General features: G+C 42.1%; 1 protein-coding gene across 4 annotated transcripts in view; it reads left to right on the top strand.

Moving 5' to 3' along the window:
- rbm47 (RNA binding motif protein 47) overlaps positions 1 to 20,711 on the top strand; it is a 219,612-nt gene that overhangs the window by 26,075 nt on the left and 172,826 nt on the right. The window contains exon 1 of one of the 4 annotated variants that reach the window (XM_033027459.1): positions 75 to 189. The exons of 2 other annotated variants lie outside the window; for them this stretch is intronic. In XM_033027459.1, coding sequence (XP_032883350.1) covers positions 179 to 189 — 11 coding nt within the window. In that variant the 5' untranslated portion in view covers positions 75 to 178. Of the gene's footprint in view, positions 1 to 74; positions 190 to 20,711 lie in introns of those variants that run through there. One more of the 4 variants, XM_033027503.1, reaches the window with a different exon arrangement.

The raw sequence follows: 20,711 nt of genomic DNA, 5'->3' as shown, positions 1-20,711 counted from the left end.
TTCCCCCTCCCCCTCCCTCGCTCTCTCCATAAATTTCTAAATATCACATGTTGAGGAACTAAGCTAATGGCACGTATAATGAGAGGCTTAGATCTGTGACCCAAATTTAAAACAGGATCGGGGGTTTGATGTTACCTTCATACATAAAATTGGATCATATCATCTCCACTCAGAGTTTATGTATTCAAGGTATGTATGATTTCATTCCAAAGTATATCAAAAATCACTGCATTTGGATTTTGCAAGATCTACTGAACTGACAATTGTTTAAAAGAACAAAATATTGGTCTCTCTATATACTGCTGCTTGTTGCTGTGTACAAGCCGCAGGGGGTAAGCTCATTTGCACTGATTGTACTAACAGGCACTTGGAAAGCAAACACTTAATCGTTGTTTTATATAATGGATTAATTTTACCCAGATTAACATTCTACTTCCAGGCAATTCCTTGGGTTAGAGGATGACTTGCTTGCTTCCAGTAAATTTTTGTGAGCTCAGAGGTTTCTGATGAGGTCAATAGGCTAAGTGAGTGTTTTTTTATTGGAAGGTTCTTCAACGGCCCAGCAATTTTATTTGTGCTTCTCGATGCTCCAATGTAGGAACATGGTTTGCAGTGCTGCCCCTCAAGCTGTCTTTATTTCAACTCATTACAAGGGGAGAAATTCCCACGTCGGCAGAGATGTTACTGTTTTTCTTGGAAACTTTGAGAACATCCTCTGTACTCCTGGAGATCTTTTGCTGTAATGGAGCGCGAAGTAGTGTGTTAGTTTCAGGAATGGGGAGCCTGGTTTCAAGCCTGAGCATCATATGACCATCAGATCAGAGCAACTGGGAATGATGGTCAAGGAAATGAGTCAGCAGGTGGTGAATGTGTGGAATGCATTGTCGCAGACAGCTGTGGAGGCCAAGTCATTGGGTATTTTTAAGGCGGAGATTTATAGATTCTTGATGAGTAAGGATGTCAAGGGTTATGGGGAGAAGGCAGGAGAATGGGGTTGAGAGGGAAAGATAGATCAACCATGATTGAATGGCGGAGTCGACTCTATGGGCCGAATGGCCCAATTCTGCTCTTATAACGAGAACATGAACTCAATCACCCATCGTAGGCTAGAACGGTAAGGTACGAACGGTTACGAAAGGTAAATCATGTCTGACGAACCTTATAGAATTTTTCGAGGACGTAACTAGTAGAGTGAATAAGGGAGAACCAGTGGATGTGTTGTATCTGGACTTTCAGAAGGCTTTCGACAAGGTCCCACATAAGAGATTAGTATACAAACTTAAAGCACACGGTATTGGGGGTTCAGTATTGATGTGGATAGAGAACTGGCTGGCAAACAGGAAGCAAAGAGTAGGAGTAAACGGGTCCTTTTCACAATGGCAGGCAGTGACTAGTGGGGTACCGCAAGGCTCAGTGTTGGGACCCCAGCTATTTACAATATATATTAATGATCTGGATGAGGGAATTAAAGGCAACATCTCCAAGTTTGCGGATGACACTAAGCTGGGGGGCAGTATTAGCTGTGAGGAGGATGCTAGGAGACTGCAAGGTAACTTGGATAGGCTGAGTGAGTGGGCAAATGTTTGGCAGATGCAGTATAATGTGGATAAATGTGAGGTTATCCACTTTGGTGGGAAAAACAGGAAAGCAGACTATTATCTAAATGGAGGCCGATTAGGAAAAGGGGAGATGCAACGAGACCTGGGTGTCATGGTACACCAGTTATTGAAAGTAGGCATGCAGGTGCAGCAGGCAGTGAAGAAAGCGAATGGTATGTTAGCTTTCATAGCAAAAGGATTTGAGTATAGGAGCAGGGATGTTCTACTGCAGTTGTACAGGGTCTTGGTGAGACCACACCTGGAGTATTGCGTACAGTTTTGGTCTCCAAATCTGAGGAAGGACATTATTGCCATAGAGGGAGTGCAGAGAAGGTTCACCAGACTGATTCCTGGGATGTCAGGACTTTCATATGAAGAAAGACTGGATAGACTCGGCTTATACTCGCTAGAATTTAGGATATTGAGGGGGGATCTTATAGAAACTTACAAAATTCTTAAGGGGTTGGACAGGCTAGATGCAGGAAGATTGTTCCCGATGTTGGGGAAGTCCAGGACAAGGGGTCACAGTTTAAGGATAAAGGGGAAATCCTTTAAGACCGAGATGAGAAAAACATTTTTCACACAGAGAGTGGTGAATCTCTGGAACTCTCTGCCACAGAGGGTAGTTGAGGCCAGTTCATTGGCTATATTTAAGAGGGAGTTAGATGTGGCCCTTGTGGCTAAAGGGATCAGGGGGTATGGAGAGAAGGCAGGTACGGGATACTGAGTTGGATGATCAGCCATGATCATATTGAATGGCGGTGCAGGCTCGAAGGACCGAATGGCCTACTCCTGCACCTATTTTCTATGTATCTATGTATCTATGTAACTACTATGCCAGAACCAGTCTAGTGAATCTTCAATGCATTTCCTCTATAGTAAGCACATCCTTTTAAACAAAAAGAAAGACCAAAATTGTACTCAATACCCCAGATGTGCTCTTAGGCCTATACCTTGTTGTAAGACAGCGTAGACAATGGGTGCAGGAGTAGGCCATTCGACCCTTCGAGCCAACACCGCCATTCAATGTGATCATGGCTGATCATCCCAATCAGTACCCCGTTCCTGCCTTCTCCCCATTTCCCCTGACTCCGCCATCTTTGAGCCCTGTCTAGCTCTTGAAAGTATCCAGAGAACCGCCCTCTGAGGCGGAGAATTCCACAGACTCACAACTCTCTGTGTGAAAACGTGTTTCCTCATCTCCGTTCTAAATGGCTAACCCCTTATTCTTAAACTATGGCCCCTGGTTCTGGACTCCCCGACATCGGGAACTTGTTTCCTGCCTCTAGCATGTCCAAACCCTTAATGATCTTATATGTTTCAATAAGATTCCTTCTCATCCTTCTAATTTGTCTATAATTTTCTGTAAATTCTTTCCTTTCTTCAGTTGTCTTTGCTCTCTCTCTCTCTCTCTTCTGCTTTATGTCTCTTCTTCTGTCAATCATCTCCCATGTGTCTGATCTTATTCAACTTTCTTTTCTGGTCCCATGTCTTCAGCCAGTGGTGGTATCTACAGCTTCCCGAACTGCCTCCTGGAAAGTTTGCCACTGTTGTTCAATGTCATGTCCTTCCTGTAACACTTGGAGCCTATTTATCACCAAGTTTTAATTTCCTTGACATCTCTTCATCTTTTAGCTTTGCAATGTCATATGGTTTTACAACTTTAATCTTATTCAGTTTCAATTTTAATGTTCCTCTACCAAGGTAGTGGTCAGTACCAATGTCTGCCCCTCTGTAACTCTGTACATCTTACATCGCACTGTGCCATCACTTGCTGATGCGGTTGTAGTCGATCTCATTGCACGTGTTTCCATCTGGTGATCGCCAAGATTTCTTGTGTATGTATTTATGCTGAAATAGTGTATTTCTCACGCATATTCCATTCACATTACAAAATGATAGAAATCGTTCTCCATTGTCATTTGTCTACCTGGCTATTACACTTTCGAGCCCTGTTCTGTGCCCATCTACTTGTGCATTGAAGTCTCCCATGAGTATCTTCATATCATGATTTGGTATGTCGTTCATCGCATCTTGTAGCTGTTCATAAAAGGTATTTTTATCTTCGTCTTCTGCCTCTTCTGTGGGTGCATGAACTTGTACTGCTGTTGTCTTTGTGTGTCGGGATTGGAACCTCACTGCGATGATATGGTCATTCACATGTTTCCAACTATCACTGCTTCCACTGCCTCTTTGTCTAACATCAGTCCTACTCCTCGTATGTGGTGTTGTTCATGCCCAGAGTACATCAGCGTTTTTCCTTCGCTTGTAAGTTTTCCACTCCCACCCATAAGATGCTCAGCTCATACTTCTCAAACTCTCTCAGTAGCTGGGATAAGTTCCCACTCTGGTGCAAAGTCCTGACATTCCAGGTAATGAATGAATGAATACGTTTATTGTCCTTGCACAATACTGTGCAACGAAATTCCGTTACATCTCCTCCGGTTAAAAAAATACAAACACGACAACCATTAACACATATGTACACTTATTAGTAAAAAATAAATAGGTATTTTAAAAGAATTTAAAATAATTTAAAAGAATTTGGCGGCATTTCTTGGAATTACATTTTGCTTCCCCAGCATTCTCTGTTGGAATTTAGCTCTTTTATCGCACATGGGTAGAAACTATTTTTTAGTCTACCGGTGCGAGCCTTCAGAGTCCTGAATCGCCTCCCAGAGGGTAGCAGAGTAAAAAGGTGGTTGGTAGCTATTCTCATAGCAGTTTTGGCAGATCAGATGTTACTCTTTTATGGGGCACAAGTGTATCGGAGGCTTTGGTCCAAGCCCATCATACTTGCAATGGGCGAGCTCCGTCTCTCATGCCAGTTACCAGTATAGTTTATGCTTACTGTTCCCAGAGCGGCTTTTAGGTTTTGCAGGGTAGGGGTGCTAGCCCTACGCCCAACCCTCCTTCTTTGTCCGGGCTCTGGGACCAGCACTGGCTCGGGCAGAAAATTATAGACAAATACAGAAACTAGTGATGAGGTGATGCAGAAAAGATAAAAAATCTTGGATAGAAATCAAATGCGCAGAAGCACAAGAAGCCAGGGACAGAAATGACACCCATACACTCTACCACATAGCCAGAGACCTGGGAGAATCCGGTGGTAGCTCTGGTGCCACCATAAAAGATAAGAGCGGGAGAGTGCTTCTGACAGAAGAAGAGCAAGACACGCAATGGGTTGAACACCGAAGAGATATTGAATCAACCTGAACCATCTGAACTGTTTGTCTTCCCTGAAGAGGAAGATACTCCAGAGCTAGAGGTGGAGGGTTGGACCAATCACAGAAGCAGAAGTTACAAATGCAATTAAGAATCTGAAAAATAACAAAGCAGCAGGCCTCGACCAATTCCAGCAGAACTACTAAAGAGTGGAGGGGAAACGTTGAGAGGGAAACTCACAAAGCTATGTAATGCATGTGGGAAGAAAAATGTGTAGCAGAAGATTGGAGGAAAGATGTGTTAGTGAAATTGCCAAAGAAAGGAGATCTTATTGACGGTGGAAACTGGAGACGGATCACGTTGCTCTCAGTCCCAGGAAAAGTGCGTTGTTCTGTACTGCTACATCGTCTTAGAGCAGCTCTGGATATGAAACTCCGTAATGAACAAGCAGGATTCCACATGGGGAAGATCCTGCAGTGAACAGATCTTTGTGTTACGAAATGTGGTAGAACAATGCCTGGAATTTCAGAAACCAATACTAATAAACTTTGTTAGTTTCACAAAGGCATTTGATAGTGTACATAGAGACACCCTGTGGCAAATTCTTAAAGTGTATGGCATCCCAGAGTTCTTTGACATTGTCACAGGGGAAGACAAGGTTGCCTTCTATCCCCCTTACTGTTTATTGTCACTATCGAATATATAATGCGGAAGACAATGAACAAACCTGTCTTTGGAACACCGTGGAGAACAGGAAAACGCCTCACAGACCTAGATTTTGCCGATGACATTGCACTACTAGCAGAGTCGAGACACACCCTTCAAGAGATGACAACCGCTCTGGAGGGGAATGCATCAAAGGTTGGATTAAAGATCAGCAGCCAGAAGTCTAAGACCATGCAGACTGGAGACCAGCAGCCAATAGACCAACTGATAATCAATGGGGAACTGGTGGAAAACGTCACAAGATCTACCTATCGGCAGCATGTTCACAGTAGATGGAGATGTAGAGGTCGACATCAATTGGTAAAGCTGCATCAGTCTTCAGACGAATGTCACCAATATGGTCTCGTGGCGGGATATCCAAGATGCTAAAAGTCAAGCTCTTCCAGTCCGTAGTCTTCCCTACAGCCCTCCATGCCAGTGAGACATGGAAAATCAATGTGAGATGAAAAAGAAATTGGATGCATTCCAACAACGAAGATCCTGAAGACTAGCTACAGCGACCACATCAAAAACGAGGAGATCTACCGTGAAACTGCAACAAAGCCCCTCAGCCAGGACAAAGAGGTACGCAGGATGAAATTTGCAGGACATGTACTCGGAATATCACCAGAACGTGCACCAATGACATGGCAACCTGACGGAAGAAGGAAAAGAGGCCGACCAAAACTCACATGGAGGCGAACATTCCAGAGGGATTTGGAAGCCCAGGGCGCAAGCCTAACGAGGGTAGAAGACATCGCACATTACCGAACAGAATGGTGAAAGCTTGCTGCCCAATGCACTCAACAGTGTGGGAGGAACTAAGTCTAAGTAAGTCATCCTTCTAAATTCCAGAATATACAAGCCCAACCACTCCATTCTCTCAGCATATGACACTCCTGCCATCCTGGGAATTAACCTTGTGAACCTACGCTGCACTCCCTCAATAGCAAGAATGTCCTTCCTCAAATTTGGAGACCAAAACTGCACACAATACTCCAGGTGTGGTCTCACTAGGGCCCTGTACAACTGCAAAAGGACCTCTTTGCTCCTATATTCAACTCCTCCTGTTATGAAGGCCAACATGTAGTAAAACTTTAGTCTTGTAATGTTGCAATAGAGGCCACCATGCTCCCTCATTACCGGCTACATCATTATGTTCCCTTTCTGTGTCTTATAAGGACACTGCAGTACCTTTGAACATCAACCTTTATCGATCTCTTTCCAGTGAAATATATGCAGCATTTCTGTTTTTTCTATTTGTGGATTGTCTTACATTTTCCACATTGTACTTCATCTGCTATTTTGGTGCCGACTCACTTAGACTGTCAATATCCTCTGAAAGCCTATTTGCAATCTCAATGTTATTCAGACTCCCATGTTTCAAGCAAACTTGAAAATGTTATATTTGGTTCTCTTTGCCATATTGTTGATATAAACCCAAATTCCCAATATTCCCTGATTTGTTCTCATTTACTCTACTAGATGCATCCTTAAATACTAATCCTCAACAGATTAGTCAAACATGATTTCCCTTTCATGAATCCAAATTGACTCTGCTCAATCCTATTGTTACTTTCTAAGAACTTTAATGTAACATCTCTTGTTATAGGTTGCAACATATTCACAAATACTTAGACTAACAGGACAATAGTTCCCTGCTTTCTCTCTTTATTTTGGATAATGGGGTCACATTTGCTACCCTCCGATCAGCATTTCAGAAACTGCAATATTCTTGGTAGTGGTATTGATATTGGTTTATATTTGACACATGTATTGAGATACAGTAAAATACTTTGAGTGCTATCCAATCAAATTATACCAATTACAGCTGCAGAGAAAGTGCAAATCAAAAGAAGTGCAAGGCTTCAATGAAGTAGGCTGGGAGATCAGGGCTGCGCATTAATTGATGAGAGGTTCATTCAGCAGTCTGATAACGGCAGGAATGAAGCTGTTCCAGCTTCTGCTGCCTCATACTTCCACGCTTTCATATCTTTCTTCCCAACGGGAGTGGGGAGAAGAGCGAATGACTGGGGTGTAAGTGGTCTTTGATTACGTTGGCAGCTTTGATGAGGCAGCATGATGTGCAATTGGAGTCGATTGGGTGAGGGGAGGGGGAAGGCGAGTTTGTGTGATGGACCGCCTGCATCCAGAACCCTGTGCAATTTCCTGCACTCTTGGGCAGAGCAGTCACCAAACCAAGTGTAAATTTATCCCAATTGGTAAGAGTTGTTGGGGAAATGCCGAATTTTCTTAGTCTTCTGAGGAAGTGAAGGTGTTGGTATGTTTTTTTGACCACAGTGTCAATGTGGTTGAACCAAGACAAATTATTGGCGATATTTATGCCCAGGAACCTGAAATGCTTGACTATTTCCACTTAAGCACAATTGTGAATGTCTGGGGCGTGTACACTGCCCCATTTCCTGAAATCAATGACTAGCTCCTACATCATGCTGACATTAAGGGAAAGGTTGTTGTCACCATGTTGACACCATGTTACTAATTATGCTGCCTTCTTCCTGTACTTGATCTCATCATTGTTCGAGAGCCAGCCCACTACACTGGTGTAATCTGCAAACGTAGATGGATTTTTAGCAGCATTTGGTGGCAGACTCGTACAATGTATAGGGATATAGTGGGGGCTGAGAATGCATCCTTGAGCGGTGTGGAGAATGTTTTGTCATCGATCCTTGCTGACTATGGTCTATGGGTCAGGAAGTCGAGGCTCCAAATGGAGCGAAAGATACTGAGTCCTAGGTGCAGGAGTTTAGAGATGGGTTTCGTTAGGAATAAGGCGTTGAAGGAAAATAAAGGTAGATAATGCTAAGAGGATGATAAGAGAACATCCACTATCTCCATAGAGATTTCCAGCCATCTATGTCAAAACTCTGGGATGTGATTAATTAGATCACACAGTCATAGAGTCTTACAGCCCGGAAAAAGGCTCTTTGGCCCAACTCATCCATACCAACCAAGATGCCCCATCTAAGGTAGACCCGTTTGCCAGTGTTTGCCCCCTATTCCTTTATACCTTTCCTATCCATATACCTGTTCTGGTGTCTTTTAAATGCTGTTATTGTACCAGTCTCAACTATCTCTCCGGCAGTTCATTCCACATACACACAACCCTCTGAGTGAAAACATTGTCCCTCAGGTTCCTATTAAATGTTTCCTTCTCACATTAAACCTATGTCCTCTGGTTCTTGATTCCCCTATCTTGGGTGAAAGACTCTGCGCATTCATCATATCTACAGGTATTCCCTTCTTGATTTTCTACCCCTCAACCCCCTGTGCTCCAAGGAATAATGCCCCACCTATTCTTATATCTCAGGCCCTACAACACTCCCCAGAGCTCTACCATTCACTGTGAAGATCTGGCCCTGATTTGACATCCCAAAGTGGAAAACCTTGCACTTATTTGCATTAAGCTCCATTAGCCATTCCTTAGCCCACTTGCCCAGCTGATCAAGGTTCTGCTGTCATTTTCAAGAACCATTTTCACCGTCTACGATATCACCCACCCATACCAATTATAGCTTCTACATTCTCACCCAAATCATTGATATAAACCAAAAACAGGATTGGGCCCAGCACGGATCCCTGAGGTACACCATTTGTCACAGGCCTCTAGTCCGACCAGCACCCTCTGCTTTCTTCCGTGAAGCCAACTCTGTAACTGCTTAGCTAGATCTCCATGGATCCCATGCACCTTCCAGAGCAACCTACCATGCGGAACCTTATCAAAGGCCTTGCTGAAGTTCATACAGACCATGTCTACAGCTTTTCCATCAATCTTTTAGAAACATAGAAACATAGAAAATAGGTGCAGGAGTAGGCCATTCGGCCCTTCAAGCCTGCACCGCCATTCAATATGATCATGGCTGATCATCCAACTCAGTATCCTGTACCTGCCTTCTCTCCATACCCCCTGATCCCTTTAGCCACAAGGGCCACATCTAACTCTCTTAAATATAGCCAATGAACTGGCCTCAAGTACCTTCTGTGGCAGAGAATTCCACAGATTCACCACTCTCTGTGTAAAAAATGATTTTCTCATCGCGGTCCTAAAAGACTTCCCTCTTATCCTTAAACTGTGATCTGTAGAAACTTACATCTGTAGAAATGTCAATTAAATTCATAAAACACAAAATGGGATTTATTGGGAGTTAAAAGTTTTCTGGCTCATTATTTTCAAATGTTTCAAAGGTCTTTTATTGTCACATGTACCAATTAAGGTACAGTGATTTGCGAATTACCATATATCCATACGTGGAAAAAAAGCAACAAGACACACATCTACTTAAAAGTTAACATGAACATTCACCACAGCGGATTCCCCACATTGCTCACTGTGATGGAAGGCAAAAAAGTCCAATCTTCTTCCCCTTTATTCTCCCGCGGGCGGGACAGTCGAACCATCCGACGGGGGCGATCAGAGCTCCCGCAGCCGGCGGTCGAAGCTCCAACGTCGGGCCAATCGAAACTCCCGCGTCGGGGCGATCGAAACTCTTGCGGCCTGGAGTTCCCGACGGCAGTCTCTGACCAGAGACCGTGGCTCCATGATGTTAAGACCGCAAGCATCCACGGTTGGAGCTCCGAGTTCGATCCCTGGCAAAGGGATGTTAAAGTCCCGTAGGCACCTGTGGTGGAGCTCTCGAAATCGGTCTCCAGCAAAGGCTGCCAACTCCTCGATGTTAGGCCGCAGTGCGGACAGAGATACGATACGGAAAAAAATTGCATCTCCGTCGAGGTATTTAACACATACAATTAAACACAAAGAAGGAAAGGACAGACAAACTGTTGGCGAGGCAGCCATTGCTGCCGCCACCCGCTAGTTTATTTTAAATGAATACTAATTTATTTTCACTTCCTCATTTGCATTGGAGCCTCAGTTTTCAGGAAATTCTGGATTTTTTTTTGTGTGTCCTTGTAAAGACAGGCTGAGAGCACGTTTTATTTCCTCTTCCAAATCCTTATTCTCCCAAAACAAATGATACTACTTTATCTGTTAGGGACCTACATTTGCCCCAACTTCTCAACAATCTGTGCTTATGGTTCTTGGTAGTTTATTCTCATAATCTATTTTCCAAATCTTTATCAATTCCCTTTCGTAAATTTGAAATTGTTCCCCATCTGCTGGTTTAGTACTTTTCTGGCATCTTAATGAGCCTTTTTCTGAGATCTAATATTGTCTTTAATTTCTCCTGTCATCTATTTTTGGACCAGTTTTTTCATGCATTGAAGGAATGCATAATTGTTGTAAATTCTGCAATATTAAGAATATATATTAACGATTTAGACGAGGAAATTAAATGTAACAACTCCAAGTTTGCAGATGACACAAAGCTGGGTGGCAGTGTGAGCTGTGAGGAGGATGCTATGAGGCTGCAGGGTGACTTGGATAGGTTGGGTGAGTGGGCAGATGCATGGCAGATGCAGTATAATGTGGATAAATGTGAGGTTATCCACTTTGGTGGCAAGAACAGGAATGTAGATTAGTAAGAAGGGTCTCGATCCGATACGTCACCCATTCCTTCTCTTCAGAGATGCTGCCTGGCCCGCTGAGTTACATCAGCTTTTAGTGTCTATCTTTGTTTTAAACCAGTATCTGCAGTTCCTTCTTACATATTATCTGAATGGTGTCAGATTAGGAAAAGGGGAGGTGCAACGAGACCTGGGTGTCCTTGCACATCAGTCACTGGAGGTAAGCATGCAGGTACAGCAGGCAGTGAAGAAAGCTAATGGCATGCTCGCCTTCATTGCAAGAGGATTTACTATCAGGTAGCACCCGCAATGGCTGCATCGCCAACAGTCTGTCTTGTCCCTTCTTTCTATGTTGTTTTGTAGTATGTGTTAAATGTATGTTTTAGTGTTCTTTAGCTTGTTTTATGTTGGGGATGGGGGGGGGTTTGGGGAAACTTTTTTAATCTCTTACCTCGATGGAGATGCGATTTTTTTCCGTGTGGTATCTCCGTCTGCACTGTGGCCTAACATCGTGGAACTGGCAGCCTCTGCTGGAGATCGACTTCGGGAGCTCCAGCCGCGGACTTAACATTGTGGAGCTGACGGTCCCTGGTTATAGACCGACTTCGGGAGCTCCAAGCCGCAGGAGCTTTAGCCGCCCGACGTGGGAGCTTCGATCACCCCGACTTCGGATGGTTCGACTGCCCTGACCGCGGGAGAATAAAGAGGGAAAAAGATAAGACTTTATTGCCTTCCATCACAGTGAGGAATATGGGGAATCCGCTGCATTGGATGTTTATGTTAACCTTTAGGTAGTTGTGTGTCTTGCTTTCTTTTAGTACGGCTGTATGGTAATTCGAGTTTCACTGTAACTTTATTGGTACACGTGACAATAAACTGACCTTTGATTTGAGTTTAGGAGCAAAGAGGTCCTTCTGCAGTTGTACAGGGCCCTGGTGAGACCACACCTGGAGTATTGTGTGCAGTTTTGGTCTCCTAATTTGAGGAAGGACATTATTGAGGGAGTGCCACGTTGGTTCACCAGGTTAATCCCCGGGATGGCGGGACTGTCATATGATAAAAGAATGGGTCGACTGGGTTTGTATTAACTGGAATTTAGAAGGATGAGAGGGTATCTTATAGAGACATATAAAATTCTTTAAGGATTGGACAGGCTAGAGGAAAAATGTTCCCAATGTTGGAGGAGTCCAGAACCAGGGGTCACAGTTTAAGAATAAGGTGTAGGCCAATTAGGACTGAGATGAGGAGAAACTTTTTCAGCCAGAGAGTTGTAAATCTGTGGAATTCTCCGCCACCGCAAGCATTCATTGGATGTTTTCAAGAGAGAGTTAGATATGGCTCTTAGGGCTAAAGGAATCAAGGGATATGGGGAATAAGCAGGAACGGGGTATTGATTTTGGATGATCAGCCATGATAATTTTGAATGGTGGTGCTGGCTCGAATGGCCGAATAGCCTACTCCTGCTCATATTTTCTATGTTTCTATGTTTCTATTTTAATATCAAAACCTCTGACATTTGCTTCTGTTTTTGGATTCCATTTTGTGGAGGATCTTTTTTGATGCCTTATCAATTCTATAGTAATCTTCACTTTCTTCACAAACCTTGCAGTGGATCATTTGGAAGTCTTGAAGCTCTCTTCAGCTGATGTTACCTGATTATTTTGTCTTTCTTCACACCAAAATGTATGGCATATTAAACTTCGGCACCGCAACAACTGAGTTGCATAGCCTTTTAACGGAGCCTTTAAAGTGGAGTCTCTTACACTTGTGGCCCTACGATGAAGTGTGCAACCACCCAACAGCATGATCATAGCACTGGCTACATGCTCCACAAAACTGGTATGTTCCTTGCAGCAGAAATATCATGTTGGTTAATCCTGATGTCTCTACGTCTGTTTTTGGAAACTAGAAAATGTAATGTTTTGAAGATTCCACCAACATTTTGTTGCGCTGTTGCAAGTCAGTGGCAGAGGCTCTAAGAACTAAATGGCTGCCTACATCATAAATTTTCTTTATCTTTTAGTGAATGTCATTTTTACCTGCATATCGACAGATTCAAATCGTATACTGTTCCATCACAGAGAGCAGGATGCTGTAAATTAAAGCGCACAGGAAAGAGATGATTTCTTCATCAGTTCTAGCTTTAAACTTGAACTTCCTTTTTGTAATCTATTTTTCTTATTAAAGATCAATTCTGTTGGATGCCCTAAATTACAGATTTCTGGTGAAAATCGCACCTCACCAGCACTTGCAGTGCACTGAACAGTGTTCTTGTGTATTAAATTGAGGTTCAGGCATGGGTTCTAAATGTATGAGAACAAATGCTGTCGAGAAAGTCTGTACTCGGTGAATCTTTTTAAAATTCTTCTTAATGATATCACTTCCTTTTGCTTTCTACATATGTGGATTTGTACTTGGGATGTGTTTCCCTCTTCTACCTTTTCTAAGGGGCCATTAATCAAGCATTAACATGGATAGTGAGTTCAGACATGTCAATTGACCCCTGGGAACATCAAAGACTAACATTGAAGATCTACATGTACACACTTCCAACAGAGCTCACTGCACAGTGATCAGGAACAGGAATTCTGGTTCATATTACAAACCTTAATGTAATTGTAACAACCCCACTGAGAACTGGAGCACATCTGGTTTAGCCATCCACCTCTGCAACTGACTGAAGAGAATTGAGTTCCATTGATCACAGACAGAGGTCACCCAACAATTGGGTGCTGTAGTGAAAGACATCATAAAAGGTTATTCTGAGTTGCCATGCAAGCTCAGATAGATAAGGATAAGGACTCAGAGGATGCTGCAGTAGCTCAGAAACTTGCCGTGCAATAAATTGCTATAGTTGTTGAGATGCCACATCTAAGCGTGGAAGTAGCTGCTAGAAACACAACATTTATTTTTAAATGCCCTGATCTTTAGGGTGGGACAGTGGCACAGCAAGTAGAGGTGCTGCCTTGCAACACCAGAGACCCAGGTTCAATCCTGACTACGGGTGCTGTCTGTCGGTTAGTTGGCTTTAGTAAATTGTAAATTGATCCTAGTGTGTAGGATAGTGCTTGTGTATGGGATCATTGCTAGTCAGTGCAGACTAGGTGGGCCGAAGGGGCTGTTTCCACGGTATCTCTAAAGTCTAAAGTAAAGGCTAAAGATCATGATATTAATAGTAAGCCCACCAGGGTTACTCCATTTGAGTCCTGCCATTGCCAGCCAGTCAAAACGACTTCAACTGCAGCAACACAAAGCCATTGTCGCCAGGCCCATCCCTGTAATGATAACCTCGTACACTACAATTTGGCTCCTGGTCCATTTTGCCTCGAACCCCACCAAGGGTATGAAGTTAAGAGGTTTTTTTAATCATAAAATCACATTCCATTTCATATAATCTTCATCTTCAATAAAATTATCCATAACCCCATAACCCCATTATCCCACTCTTTCTCCAGAAAAGGTAATTCAATCATTTCCCTTTTAAAGAACCATCCGTGGTCTTACTTACTCATCCTCTCCCCCGTAAGCTTGAAGATAGCTTGGCTGCGAGGACAAATCATGCTCTCCTCTGACCAAGTGGTCAAGGGGTGAAATCAATGTGTTCTGTCTTTGCTTCCACTTTTTGCATATCCTGGCCTGATTGCATTTCTTGGCCATCTGAAAGTAAAAATACACCAGGATGTAGTTGTATGGAGGGGGTGTAGGAGGTGCATGCTTACAGCATCAGAAGAGACCATAAAGTATTAGAGCAGAATTAGGCCATTTGGCCCATTGAGTCTACTCCACCATTCGATCATGGCTGATTATTTTTCCCTCTCAACCCTATTCTCCGACCTTCTCCCCATAACCTTTGATGCCTTTACTAATCAAGAAACTGTGAATCTCCACTTTAACAATATTAAGAAAGGTTCCAGGCTGAAGGGAAAGTTGGGCATGAGGATTAAGTACAATACAACTGATTTTCTGTGGCGTCAACTCTGCTGCCAGCCACACCCACTTCAATAATATTGAGCACCAGCTCCACAGCAGAGTGCGATGATGCGACTGTACCTTCTTGTTGTTGCCTGCAAATATGTGCCATCTTGTCGTGCAAAAGAAAGGGCAGTGCTTAATAATGAGTGCCGTGCGTTTTTTGTGAAGTAGCTGTCATGTTTAACAGCTGGCTGTGTGTGTAACTTGGATCGTAATGCTTTCAGTGTATGAGGGTGTGGTGGAGAGGTTACATTTCCCACATTGGACTCCGAATGCACTAAACAGGAAAGGAAGCAAGTCATCCTCAATCCTAAGAGACTTCCTAAGAAAAAGTATGTAGTTATGAGTTCTGTTTGGAATTGTAGGACTTAAATGATGGAAATATGGTAATTCATCAGTGCTTGAGGGTTGAGGTGCAATTGGTGGGAAGAGGCATTTGAGGATTGAAGTAATTAATTCTGACCTCGTCAAGTTTTCCGTGAGATTACAACCAGATCCTCAGTGACTGACCCTAAGCATTGACCTCAATTACCATCTTCTCTCTATTGGAGATCTATAGGGATCTGCAGGAGCACTGCCTCAAAAAGTCGGCTAATATCATCATAGACCATCATCACCCTGGCCATGCACTCATTTTATTACCACCATTGGGATGAAGGTTACAGGACCTTAACAACCGTGACCATCAAGTTCAATAACAGTTTCTTCCCAGCAACCATCAGGCTCATGAACACGACACAATGCTAACCTTGGCGACTATGAACTTCTATGGACTGTGTCTTTGGTTGCACTACAGTTTTTGTTTTTGTTTTTTGCACTATTATGGCTATCCAGTATTACAGTTAGTAATTTAATGAATTGTTTTTTATTATTATTATTTTTATCTGAGCGTATTACGTTTATGGGCTAGTTACGTTGTGGTAAGTAGGAATTCAATTGTTCCGTTGCCTGTGCATATGACAAACTCTTGAGTTCTTTCACTACCTTTGACAAAAGTGGCTGTAGGGCCTCGTGCTTGTGGAAAATACCCTGTGTATGTCTCTTCACCCCCTGCACCATAATCTCCATTGAAATATTGGAAAACCAAGGAGCCAGCTCCTTCCTGTGTTGTTCAGTTACTAAATTCTTCAAGGTCACATATACTTGTCAGCACCAGTTGAAGCCACAATACAACTCGCTTTTAAGAGGAGCAGGTTGGCTTAAAAGTGTAGGCGGCGGCTTAAACTGGTGCTGGTCATCTATGAAATCCAATCTTTTACTGAGGTGAAAAGCCAATGAACAGTGTGCTTGCTCTTTGCTTGCTGCAGAGAGCAACAAATTAAACCAGCAGATGACATGAATGTACTGCCACTGGCAGAAATAATGCAGCAGGGGAATTGCATATTGTAATCTCTGAGTCAGTCTTTGAGATATTCAGTCTGAAGAAGGGTTTCGGCCCGAAACGTCACCTATTTCCTTCGCTCCATAGATGCTGCTGCACCCGCTGAGTTTCTCCAGCATTTTTGTGTACCTTTGAGATATTCAGTTTGGGCACCAGGACCTTATCTTTCTGCTGAGCGCTATGTAGATAAATGCTGATTAATAGCAGACCATAACTGCTCCTTCCATTTCCTTCAGATCACTGCTATTTAACTGGGATGCAGGTCGTGCTTGAATCACAAGCTCTTTTGTCAGTGTAGAGTGGGAGGTCTGGTTTGAATCCGTGTAAATCATTACTTTTTCGTGTGATTGGCAGTGCTTGAATTTTCTGTTTTGTCTCATATTTAGTACATCTACAGCTTGATAGTTTTCATTTTTTATATTTCCACTTCTTCCTCGTAGTCTTTTTAATGTGGCCCTTTTAACGTCCCCAAGTTTGTATTTTGTTTTTATACCTTTTTTTATCTCTGCTTATTTTCACTGATTCACACAAATTTATATTGAAAGTATAGAATAATGTAGGTGATTTTTTAATTCACTCATGAACCAATTAATGTCCCTTCACTCACTCTAATCATTGTGTCTTTCGGTTTTCTCCACTCCCACATCCTTTTTATTTTCAATTGTGTTATTTTACAATCGTTCAGAAATGCTTAGTTATCTTTTCATTTTCAGTTTGGTTGCAGGGGAACAGCCAAAACATTATAACCTGTCTATTCCCTTTACAGATAGTTACAAGCCAGCTGCAACCCTTTGTATATATTTTTTTTCAGCAAAAATATACATTTTTCATTTTATTTCCTGCGTGTTCGCATGTTGGACATACACATGATTAACTAGATACTGTCTTGGTGTAAATACAGATGAAGTAGATGCATCCTCCATTACATGATATATGAAACAAAATAAAGCTATTTCAATATTACCAGTTTATCTTTTACCTCAGCTCCACTTTACAGTACTGACTCTTTATTTCTTAATCCTCCTACTACGCTTACTATATAGAAGATTGTCAGTTATGAGTTTTTAAAATGTGTTTATTTGTCAGATGTGAATGTTACTGGCAATCCTGGCATGATTGTGTACCTATTTCGCCCTGAACTGAGGAGACAAGTAAGAGTCATCCACATTGGTGAATCTGATGTCACATCTAGGCCAGACTAGGTGAAGATGACAGATTTGCATTCTTAAAGAACATCAAGGTGGCACGATGGCGCAGCAGCCGAGCTGCTGTCTTATAGCACTTGCAGCGCCAGAGGCCCGGGTTTGATCCCGACTATAGGTGCTGTCTGTACGGAGTTTGTACGTTCTCCCTATGACCTGCACTGGTTTTCTCCGAGATCTTCGGTTTCCTCCAGGTTTGTAGGTAGATTGGCTTGGTAAATGTATAACATTGTCCCTAGTGTGTGTAGAATAGTGTTAATATGCAAGGGTCGCTGGTCGGCGTGGGCCAAAGTGGGTCAGTTTCTGTGCTGAATCTGTAAACTAAACCAAACTAATCAGTGTATCACATGAGACAAGCCTTTTAATTATATCCACATTTATCTCATCACTTGAATTTACTCCCCCTGTTGCTAGTGAGATTTGAACTCCTGTCGATGGATCAACAGTCCTGAACACTCCTGTACCCACTAATAATAAACCCACCACACTACCCTTGTGAATTACATTGCTGAAGTGTTGTCTTTTGGATGACCTCATTTTCAGGATCATGTAAAAATATTTTGAAGAAAAGCAGCAAGCTTTTCCAGTAGCTCGGTCACCACACAATTTTCAACCGATACTATAATTTCCAGACATAATGCTTTGTGCAAAATAATTTCAACATTTGCCTTTATAACCATTGTGTTTACCCTTCAAAAGTAATTAATTGATCAGCGATTATAGGAAATCATTTATGAATGCATTTTCTTAGTTTCCCTTTAATTCCATGTAGTTATTTTTTATATCCACCTTCTTGTGTTGCTGCTGCTAATCAAACACAAAATAAAAATCCATATGTACAAACACATACAAAATTCTTAAGGGGTTGGACAGGCTAGATGCAGGAAGATTGTTCCCGATGTTGGGGAAGTCCAGGACAAGGGGTCACAGTTTGAGGATAAGGGGGAAACCCTTTAGGACCGAGATGAGGAAAACTTTTTACACACAGAGAGTGGTGAATCTCTGGAACTTTCTGCCACAGAAGGTAGTTGAGGCCAGTTCATTGGCTATATTTAAGAGGGAGTTAGATGTGGCCCTTGTGGCTAAAGGGATCAGGGGGTATGGAGAGAAGGCAGGTACAGGATACTGAGTTGGATGATCAGCCATGATCATATTGAATGGCGATGCAGGCTCGAAGGGCCGAATGGCCTACTCCTGCACCTATTTTCTATGTTTCTATGTTTCTATGTTTCCTTTCAGGCTTATGAAATTTACATAAAAACACATAAAATACTGTCATTGCTCTTTAAAAGAACAAATAATAAAAGCCTAATTGGATAGTACCACCACAGACACAAGTGCAATTCCTCTATGCTATATCAGTCCATGATTCCATAATTATTTCAGAGTATGAGCCTCTTTGATTCTCAATTGCAAAGTTACCTAGTCAAATCATGTAAATGAATGACCAGTCTCAAGCAACACAGGTATTATTCAATTTAACAAAATTCACTAGAACACCCTTGACTCTTTGGGGAACATATCGTCAGTATAATGAAGGAGGCCCTATGGACACTTTTGTCAAAGGTATATTTTTCACTATATTGAATAGTAACCCTTCTCAACTTATTGCATTACGTTAAACCAAAATATCCAAGTTGCATTTCACTTAGAATCTTTGATTAACAAACTTTTGCTAAACAAAATGTTTTACAGTTATGTCTCCCTTTCATAAATCAAGGCTATATCCTAACTATATCCAGCAGAATAACATTCCAAAAACTAGTTCATATCTGCACGCTAAGTTCTTCATCGACCACAAAAAGTCTGAGGAATGCAAATGTCTGTTGACTTTTGTGGATGGAACAATTATAATTTTAAAGGGTTTGATATGTAACTGTGAGACCATGAGATCTCTTTCATTTTGCACTTTTTGTTTTCTTAAATAAAGTAGAATGTCAAAAGTCAAGATGTTTAACTGTCATATGCACTTGGACTGGAACAATAGAATCCTTACTTGCTGTCACTCTACTGACACATTTATTTAATACAAGAAATAAATATACAGTAAACAATAATACAATAAATCAATTATTTGAGGTAACCAGACCATAATAGTGCATTAGAACATAGTGCAATCTGATACAAAGTTGATAATATTGATGAGGTATGGTTATGGTTAGGGTTATACAGTGTGGTTCAAGAACCTGATGAATGATGCGAAGAAGCTGTCCTTGCGCCTGGAGTTAATGCTTCCAAGCTCCTGTACCTTCCTCCTGATGGTGGCAGTGAGTGCATGGCCAGGGTGAGGTGGGTGTTTGATGATATTCACTTCCGTCTTGAGGCAACGCTTCTTGTAGATTTCATTGATGGCAGGGAGCTCAATAACTGTAATGGACTGGGCAATGTCCAAAACTTTCTGCAGCCTCCATTATTCTTTGGTGTTCAAGTTACTGGACCAAGCCTTGAAGCAACTAGTCGGTATATTCTCCACCATACCCCTGTAGAAGTTTGATTGAGTATTCAGCCTGGTAGAAAACTTGTGTTATTATTGAGTAAGTCACTTCTTGATTTATTGTTGAAAATTTCTAAATCACCACACCAAGTAAAAGATAACATTGAAGATTTTGGACCATAGATTGCTGAATCATCATCTGACTAATGAAAATAGAAGAGCAGAGTGATTGCATTTCATTTATCTTCTTAGTGCATAGTAGATAAAATGAGTCAATCCAAAAATACATTAATAACCTTTAGATAAGTTCCTAAGTAGTTACAAAATACATCTTTGGCCTGAAGATAGACACAAAAAGCTGGAGTAACTCAGCCGGTCAGACAGCATCTCTGGAGAAAAGGAATAGGTGATGTTTCGGGTCGAAACCCTTCTTCAGACTAAGAGTCAGGGGAAAGGGAAATGAGAGATATAAACGGTGATATAGAGAGATATAGAACGAATGAATGAAAGATATGCGAAACAGTAACAATGATAAAGGAAACAGGGCATTGTTAGCTATAGGCCAGGTGAAAACGAGTTACAGACAATGACACTCAACAAAACGACTTTGAAGCTAGAACAACGACCTGGGTGGGGATGGACGGAGAGGGGACGCAAGGGTTACTTGAAGTTAGAGAAATCAATACGGGAAGGCTACGGGACCAGCAAGCAGGATTCAGGAAGGATCGCTCATGTACAGAACACATAGCAACATTACGCATCATCATTGA

Source organism: Amblyraja radiata, chromosome 1 (genome assembly GCF_010909765.2).
Source record: "Amblyraja radiata isolate CabotCenter1 chromosome 1, sAmbRad1.1.pri, whole genome shotgun sequence".
NCBI lineage: Eukaryota > Metazoa > Chordata > Chondrichthyes > Rajiformes > Rajidae > Amblyraja > Amblyraja radiata.
This window is presented reverse-complemented; position numbering and strand designations above follow the sequence as displayed.